This window comes from Lipotes vexillifer, unplaced genomic scaffold (assembly GCF_000442215.2).
Source record: "Lipotes vexillifer unplaced genomic scaffold, Lipotes_vexillifer_v1.1 scaffold371, whole genome shotgun sequence".
Classification (NCBI taxonomy): domain Eukaryota; kingdom Metazoa; phylum Chordata; class Mammalia; order Artiodactyla; family Lipotidae; genus Lipotes; species Lipotes vexillifer.
The window spans coordinates 3,713,765-3,723,086 of record NW_006786304.1 but is presented as its reverse complement, the minus strand read 5'-3'; the positions used below and the strand labels follow the sequence as shown (position 1 = coordinate 3,723,086).

Genomic DNA, 9,322 nt, shown 5'->3' with positions numbered 1-9,322 from the left:
TACTACAAACATGTATGGACCTTGAGGAGATTATGTTAAGTGAAATGTCAGAGAAAGACGAATGCTGTATAATCTCACTTATATGTGGAATTTAAAACAAATCAAAAAACTTCAAGCTCAAAAACAGAGAACAGATTGGTGGTTGCCAGAGATGAGGAGTGGGGTGTGTGTGAAATGGGTGAATGGAGTCAAAAGGTATATATTCGGGTTTGGGCTTCCCTGGTGGTGCAGTGGTTGAGAGTCTGCCTGCTGATGCAGGGGACACGGGTTCGTGCCCCGGTCCGGGAGGATCCCACATGCCGCGGAGCGGCTGAGCCCGTGAGCCATGGTCGCTGAGCCTGCGCGTCCGGAGCCTGTGCTCCGCAACGGGAGAGGCCACAACAGTGAGAGGCCCGCGTACTGCAAAAAAACCCAAACAAACAAACAAACAAAAAAACTAAATGAGGAAGCAAGGGGTCTCTGATTTCCAGGCCTATGTTACTGCTATCAAACCCTGATACATGACAGACACTTGAGGAAATCTGTGCTTTCTCTCAGACATAGAGCAGGTGGCCTTATACTCTCTGAGTTCAGATGTTCATGCATTTGTCTTGTGATACAAAGACCTGACTTATTCTTTAAGGACTCAGTTTGGCTCAAAGGTGAGAAATGCCGACTCTAATTGAAGATGCTATTGGAGGAATCAAGGTATAAAAGGGGCAATGTTCTCTCTGTTGTCTTCACAGCGGTGTTGTCCACCCCAGTCATCACCAGCAACAACTCCAACCCCATGGAGCAGGACACTGTAGTGTTAACATGTGGGCCTGAGACTCAGAACACCTCCCACATGTGGTGTGTCAACAATCAGAGCCTCCCCAACAGCACCAGGCTGGAACTATCTGAGGACAACAGGACTCTCACTTTATTCCATGTTATGAGGAATGACACAGGACCCTATATGTGTGAAACTCGGAACCCAGTGAGTGTCAGCCGCAGTGACCCATTCACCCTGAATATCATCTGTGAGTAGCCTCTGTTCCTATGTGCCCCAGGCTGCCTGACTGAATCTCCACTGCCGGAGGCCAGACCACACCCATCCCTCTCAGGTCCAGGTACATGGACACTCACCCCTGGATATCAGGCTGGCCATGACTTCCTGTCCCTGGGAAATCTGGGCAGGACCAGCCTTGAGCCAAGTCTGGGAGGCAACAGCTACTCCTGTCTTGAGAGGCTCAGGGTCACCATCCTCTGATGGGAGAAAAAGTTAATGTCTCAGACTCAGGATGAGTGAAAATGAGGGGTAGTTATTGTTGGGGAATTTTAAAACAAGACTGTCCTTGGCTCAGAGGGACACTTAACCCTTCTACAGTCCAGGAGACTGTGTTGGGCCAGTCTAAGAAATTATTTAACAGGAAGTAGATGCCTCCCCTACTTTATGGAAAGTTCCCTTGGCCCCAGAGATGCACAGAGCTGGCAAGCCTGCCTTCCCCAGTGTACTCCAAAGTGTATATAAGGAATGGGACCTGAATTATTTTAAAGTCAAAGAAAATTGTGGAAAAAGGTCAATGAAAGTTAATGAAAAATCCCACTTGACGTTGAAGATGCTAAACATATGGGCTGAGAAGACGTTCCTGGTGCCGATACGACAGAGCTGTCCAGGGAGACTGGTCAGGGGTCATCCTGGGGTATCTGGGTTTCAGAGAGGAGTTGCAGCCCTCTCCTTATGGATCGTCACCCGAAGAGAGACCCACGACCTTGTTCACAGGGTCAGGGCCAATCTCTGCATCACCTTTACAGAGCTCACTGGGCGTCGGTAGTGGCTGAGGAAAGAGCGTGGCCCCAGGCCCCTGACCTATTCTCAGTCAGTCACCCCTCTGTCTCTCCACAGACCCAGTGGCACAGCCCTCCATCGAAGCCAGCAACACCACAGCCACAGAACATGAGAATACCGTGGTCCTGACCTGCTGCACAAATGACACTGGGATCTCCATATGCTGGTTTTTCAATGGCCAGAGTCTACTGCTCACAGAGAGGATGAAGCTGTCCCCAGACAACAGCACCCTCATCATCAACCCCGTCAGGAGGGAGGATGCCGGGGATTATCAGTGTGAGGTCTCCAACCAGGGCAATTCCAGCAAAAGTGACCCCCTCAGGCTGGGTGTGAAATGTAAGTGACCACTCGCCCCATGCTACATCTTCCCGGGAGGATTACTCTACAAACAGTGTGCAAAATGGATAGAGGTCACAGGGGGCAGAATATCAAATAAGAGACCATTACAGTAAACAGCAAAATAGATAAGAGCTTTATCTCTAAATCAAATATACTTAAGTTTCTTATCCTGGGTTTGGCATTTTAGTGTGACTTTCACAAGATTCTTCTTGTTTCGTTTTGGTTTTTCTGTTACCATTTTTAATGTGGTAAAATATACATAAGATATATGATTTTAGCCATTTTTAAGACTGCAGCTCAGTAGCAATAAGTACATTCATATTCTCATGCAATCATTACCACTATCCACCTAGAACTTTTTCACCTTACCATACTAAAACTCTGTACCCATTAAACAGTAACTCCCCAGTCCCCCAACCCAAACCCTGGCAACCACCATTCTACTTTCTTTGTCTCTATGAATTTGACTATTCTAGTTATTTTGTATAAGTGGAATCATATAATAATTATCCTTTTGAGTCTGATTTATTTCACTTAGAATTATATCTTCAAGGTTCCATCCATGTTATAGCATATATCTGAATTTCATTCCTTTTAAAGACTGAATTATATTCCCTTGTATGTATATACCACATTTTATCATTCATAAGTTGATTGTCTTTTAAATTGTTTCCACCTTTTGGCTATTGTGAATACGCCACTGTGAACATGGGTGTACAAATATCTGTTCAATCCCTGCTGCTTTCAGTCTTTTGAGCACACACCCAGAGGTGGATTTGCTGGGTCAAATGGCAATTCTTTGTTCAACTGTTTGATGAGCTGACATACCATTTTCCACAGTGGTTGCACCATTTATGTTCCCACCAGCAATGCACAAGAGTTCCAATTTTTCCACATCCTTGCAAACACTTGTTGTTTTCTGTTTTTTTTTTTAATAGCCATTCTAAAGGCTGTGAAGTGATATCTCACTGTGGTTTTGATTTGCATTCCCCTAATTATTGGTGATGTCGAACATCTTTTCATGTGCTTATTGGCCATTTGTATATTTTTTTAAAAAATTTTATTGGAGTATAGTCGATTTACAATGTTGTGCCAGTTTCAGGTGTACAGCAAAGCGATTCAGTTATACATACTCATATATTCATTCTTTTTCAGATTCTTTACCCATATAGGTTATTACAGAATGTTGAGTAGAGCTTCCTGTGCTATACAGTAGGTCCTTGTTGGCTATCTATTTTATATATAGTAGTGGGTATATGTTAATCCCATGCTCCTAATTTTTCCCTCCCCCCCGGACGTTTCCCCTTTGGTAACCATAGGTTTGTTTTCGAAATCTGTGAGTCTGTTCCGGTTTTGTAAATAAGTTCACTTGTATCCTTTTTTTTGAATTATATTCCACTTACGAGTGATATCATATCTTATTTGTCCTTCTCTGTCTGACTTACTTCACTTAGAATGAGAATCTTGAGGTCCATCCATGTTTTTGCAAATGGCATTATTTCATTCCTTTTTTTACAGCTGAGTAATATTCCATTGTGTATATATGTACAACATCTTCTTTATCCATTCCTCTGTCAATGGACGATTAGGTTGCTTCCATATCTTGGCTATTGTAAATAGTGCTGCAGTGAACATTGGGGTGCATGTATCTTTTCGAATTATGGTTTTCTCCAAATATATGTCCAGGAGTGGGACTGCTGGATCATATGGTGGTTCTATTTTTGTTTTTTTAAGGAACCTCCATACTCTTCTCCATAGTGGTTGCATCAATTTACATTCCCACCAACAGTGTAGGAGGGTTCCCTTTTCTCCACACTCAATTCAGCATTTATTGTTTGTAGACTTTTTTCTTTTTAATTATTATTTTATTTATTTATTTATTTTATTTTTGGTTGAGTTGGGTCTTTGTTGCTGCACATGGGCTTTCTCTAGTTGCGGTGAGGGGGGCTACTCTTCATTGCGGTGCACGGGCTTCTCATTGCGGTGGCTTCGTTTGTTGTGGAGCACGGGCTCTTGGCGTGCGGGCTTCAGTAGTTGTAGCTCGCGGGCTCGAGAGCGCAGCTCAGTAGCTGTGGCACACATGGCCTTAGTTGCTCCATGGCATGTGGGATCTTCCCGGACCAGGGCTCAAACCCGTGTCCCCTGCGTTGGCAGGAGGATTCGTAACCACTGCACCACCAGGGAAGCCCCTGTTTGTAGACTTTTTGATGATGGATGGCCATTCTGATCGGTGTAAGGTGATACCTCATTGTGGTTTTGATTCGCATTTCTCTGATAATTAGTGATGTTGAGCATCTTTTCATGTGCTTTTTGCCCATTTGTATGTCTTCTTTGGAGAAATGTCTATTTAGATCTTCTGCCCATTTTTTGAGTGGGTTGTTTGTTTTTTTGACATAGAGCTGCATGAACTGTTTGTATATTTTGGAGATTAATCCTTTGTCGGTCACTTAGATTGCAAATATTTTCTCCCATTCTGTGGGTTGTCTTTTCATTTTGTTGTTTCCTTTGTTGTGCAAACGTTTTTAAGTTTAATTAGGTCCCATTTGTCAATTTTTGTTTTTATTTTCATTACTCTAGGAGCTGGATCAAAAGAGATATTGCTGCGATTTATGTCAAAGAGTGTTCAGCCTATGTTCTCATCTAAGAGTTTTATAGTGCCCGGCCTTACATTTAAGTCTTTGATCGATTTTGAGTTTATTTTTGTGGATGGTGTTAGGGAGTGTTCTAATTTCATTCTTTTACATGTAGCTGTCCAGTTTTCCCAGCACCACTTATTGAAGAGACTGTTTCTTTGGAGAAATGTCTCTTCAGTTCCTCTCCCCATTTTTTAAAAAATTTATTTATTTAATTTATTTATTTTTGGCTGCCTTGGGTCTTCATTGCTGCATGCGGGCTTTCTCTAATTGCGGCAAGTGGGGGCTACTCTTTGTTGCGGTGCGCGGGCTTCTCATTGCGGTGGCTTCTCTTGTTGCAGAGCACGGGCTCTAGGCTCGCGGGCTCAGTAGTTGTGGTGCATGTGGCTCCACAGCATGTGGGATCTTCCCGGACCAGGGCTCGGACCCATGTCCCCTGCATTGGCAGGTGTATTCTTTGCGGTACGCAGGCCTCTCGCTGATGTGGCCTCTCCCGTTGCGGAGCACAGGCTTCGGGCGCGCAGGCTCAGTGGCCACGGCTCACGGGCCCAGCCGCTCCGCGGCATGTGGGATCTTCCCGGACCGGGGCACGAACCCGTGTCCGCTGCATCGGCAGGCGGACTCTCAACCACTGTGCCACCAGGGAAGCCCTGGCAGGCATATTGTTAACCACTGCGCTGCCAGGAAAGCCCTCCTCTGCCCAATTTTACATTGGGTTGTTGTTGAGTTGTAATAATTCTTTGCATATTCTGGATGTTAATCCATTAACAGATATATATGTCTTGCAAATATGTTCTCCCATTCTGTGGGTTGTCTTTTCACTTTGATGCATAAAAGTTTTTAAATTTGATGAAGTCCAATTTACTGATTTTTTAAAAAATTCCTTGCCTGTGCTTTTGGTTTCCTATCCAATAAATCATTGCCAAATCCAGTGTCATGACGCTTTCAGCCTATGTTGTTCTTCTAGTTTTAGCTCTCACGTTTAGATTTTTTTATGCTTTGTGAGTTAATTTTTTTGTATATGGTGTTAGGTAAGGGTTCAACTTCACTCTGTTGTATAAATATCTGGTTTTCCCAGTTCCATTTGTTGAAAAGACTCTCCCATATAATCATCTTGACACCCTTGTCAATGTCATCTGACCATATATACGAAGGTTTATTTCTGGGCTTACTATTCCATCGTTGTGCATGTCTGTCTATATTCTAATACCACACTTTTTTTTTTTTTTTTTTGCGGTACACGGGCCTCTCACTGTTGTGGCCTCTCCCGTTGCAGAGCACAGGCTCTGGATGCGCAGGCTCAGCGGCCATGGCTCATGGGCCCAGCCGCTCCGCAGCATGTGGGATCCTCCCGGACTGGGGCACGAACCCGTGTCCCCTGCATCGGCAGGCAGACTCTCAACCACTGCGCCACCAGGGAAACCCTGTCTCTAGGTATTTTTTGATTTCCTCTTTGATTTCTTCAGTGATCTCTTGGTTATTTAGTAACGTATTGTTTAGCCCATGTGTTTGTGTTTTTTATGTTTTTTTCCCTGTAATTCATTTCTAATCTCATAGCGTTGTGGTCAGAAAAGATGCTTGATATGACTTCACTTTTCTTAAATTTACTGAGCCTTGATTTGTGAACCAGATGTGATCTATCCTGGAGAATGTTCTGTGCACACGTGAGAAGAAAGTGTAATCTGCTGTTTTTGGATGGAATGTCCTATAAATATCAATTTAATCGACCTGGTCTATTGTGTCATTTAATGCTTCTGTTTCCTTATTTATTTTCATTTCGGATGATCTGTCCATTGGTGTAAGTGAGGTGTTAAAGTCCCCCACTATTATTGTGTTAGTATCGATTTCCTCTTTTACAGCTGTTAGCAGTTGCCTTATGTATTGAGGTGCTCCTATATTGGTTGCATATGTATTTATAATTGTTATATCTTCTTCTTGGATTGATCCCTTGATCATTATGTAGTGTCCTTCTCTGTCTCTTGTAACATTCTTTATTTTAAAGTCTATTTCATCTGATATGAGCATTGCTACTCCAGCTTTCTTTAGATTTCCATTTGCATGGAATATCTTTTTCCACCCCATCACTTTCAGTCTGTATGTGTCTCTAGGTCTGAAGTGGGTCTCTTGTAGACAGCATATATATGGGTCTTGTTTCTGTATCCATTCAGCAAGCCTGTGTCTTTTGGTTGGAGCATTTAATCCATTCACGTTTAAGGTAATTATCGATATGTATGTTCCTATGACCATTTTCTTAATTGTTTTGGGTTTGTTTGTGTAGGTCTTTTTCTTCTCTTGTGTTTCCTACTTAGAGAAGTTCCTTTAGCATTTGTTGTAGAGCTGGTTTGGTGGTGCTGAGTTCTCTTAGCTTTTGCTTGTCTGTAAAGCTTTTGATTTCTCCATTGAATATGAATGAGATCTTTGCTGGGTAGAGTAATCTTGGTTGTAGGTTCTTCCCTTTCTTCACTTTAAGTATATCACACCACTCCCTTCTGGCTTGTAGAGTTTCTGCTGAGAAATCAGCTGTTAACCTATGGGAGTTCCCTTGTATGTTATTTGTCGTTTTTCCCTTGCTGCTTTCAATAATTTTTCTTTGTCTTTAATTTTTGCCAATTTGATTATTATGTGTCTTGGCATGTTTCTCCTTGGGTTTATCCTGTATGGGACTCTCTGCGCTTCCTGGACTTGGGTGGCTATTTTCTTTCCCATGTTAGGGAAGTTTTCGACTATAATCTCTTCAAATATTTTCTCTGGTCCTTTCTCTCTTCTCCTTCTGTGACCCCTATAATGCGACTGTTGTTGCGTTTAATGTTGTCCCAGAGGTCTCTTAGGCTGTCTTCATTTCTTTTCATTCTTTTTTCTTATTCTGTTCAGCAGCTGTGAATTCCACCATTCTGTTTTCCAGGTCACTTATCCATTCTTCTGCCTCAGTTATTCTGCTATTGATTCCTTCTAGTGTATTTTTCATTTCAGTTATTGTATTGTTCATCTCTGTTTGTTTGTTCTTTAATCCTTCTAGGTCTTTGTTAAACATTTCTTGCATCTTTTCGATCTTTGTCTCCATTCTTTTTCTGAGGTCCTGGATCATCTTCACTATCATTATTCTGAATTCTTTTTCTGGAAGGTTGCCTATATCCACTTCATTTAGTTGTTTTTCTGGGGTTTTATCTTGTTCCTTCATCTGGTACATAGCCCTCTGCCTTTTCATCTTGTCTATCTTTCTGTGAATGTGGTCTTTGTTCCACAGGCTGCAGGATTGTAGTTCTTCTTGCTTCTGCTGTCGGCCCTCTGGTGGATGAGGCTATCTAAGAGGCTTGTGCAAGTTTCCTGATGGGAGGGACTGGAGGTGGGTAGAGCTGGCTGTTGCTCTGGTGGGCAGAGCTCAATAAAACTTTAATTTGCTTGACTGCTGATGCGTGGGGCTGGGTTCCCTTCCTGTTGGTTGTTTGGCCTAAGGCGACCCAACACTGGAGCCTGCAGGCTCTTTGGTGGGACTAATGGTGGACTCTGGGAGGGCTCACGCCAAGGAGTACTTCCCAGAACTTCTGCTGCCAGTGTCCTTGTCTCCACGGTGAGCCACAGCCACCCCCCGCCTCTGCAGGAGACCCTCCAACACTAGCAGGTAGGTCTGGTTCAGTCTCCCCTGGGGTCACTGCTCCTTCCCCTGGGTCCCAATGTGCACACTACTTTGTGTGTGCCCTCCGAGAGTGGAGTCTCTGTTGCCCCCAGTCCTGTCAGAGTCCTGCAATTAAATCCCGCAAGCCTTCAAAGTCCGATTCTCTAGGAATTCCTCCTCCTGTTGCCAGACCCCCAGGTTCGGAAGCCTGACGTGGGGCTCAGAACCTTCACTCCAGTGGGTGGACTTCTGTGGCTTGTATTGCTATGAACTTCCCTCTTAGAACTGCTTCCGTTGCATCCCATAGGTTTTGGATCATCGTGTTTTTGTTGTAATTTGTCTCTAGGTATTTTTTGATTTCCTCTTTGATTTCTTCAGTGATCTCTTGGTTATTTAGTAACGTATTGTTTAACCTCCATGTGTTTGTGTGTTTTACGTTTTTTTCCCCATAATTGATGTCTAATCTCAGCATTATGGTCAGAAAAGATGCTTGATATGATTTCAATTTTCTTAAATTTACTGAGCCTTGATTTGTGACCCAAGATGTGATCTATCCTGGAGAATGTTCCATGCGCACTTGAGAAGAAAGTGTAATCTGCTGTTTTGGGATGGAATGTCCTATAAATATCAATTAAATCAACCTGGTCTATTGTGTCATTTAATGCTTCTGTTTCCTTATTAATTTTCTCTTTGGATGATCTGTCCATTGTTGTAAGTGAGGTGTTAAAGTTCCTCACTATTATTGTGTTAGTGTCGACTTCCTTTTTTTTTTTTTTTTTCCTTGCGTTATGCGGGCCTCTCACTGTTGTGGCCTCTCCCATTTGCGGAGCACAGGCTCCGGACGCGCAGGCTCAGTGGCCATGGCTCACGGGCCCAGCCGCTCCGCGGCATGTGGGATCTTCCCGAAACGGGGCACGAACCCGCGTC

The 9,322-nt window shown here is 43.4% G+C and overlaps 1 protein-coding gene across 1 annotated transcript; it reads left to right on the top strand.

Moving 5' to 3' along the window:
• The first annotated feature begins 667 nt into the window (after positions 1–667).
• Positions 668–2,154, top strand: LOC103074889 (putative pregnancy-specific beta-1-glycoprotein 7). The gene is made up of 2 exons (XM_007458697.1): positions 668–1,001; positions 1,868–2,154. Exons 1-2 carry the CDS (start codon positions 668–670, stop codon positions 2,152–2,154), a joined length of 621 nt encoding a protein of 206 aa, XP_007458759.1.
• The last annotated feature ends 7,168 nt before the right edge of the window (positions 2,155–9,322 follow it).

Bases quoted from the DNA above. Each gene is read 5' to 3' on its own strand.
- LOC103074889 (XM_007458697.1), top strand. From the start codon at position 668: ATGCTATTGGAGGAATCAAGGTATAAAAGGGGCAATGTTCTCTCTGTT. The intron at 1,002-1,867 runs GTGAGTAGCCTC...GTCTCTCCACAG, and splicing joins ATTCACCCTGAATATCATCT to ACCCAGTGGCACAGCCCTCC.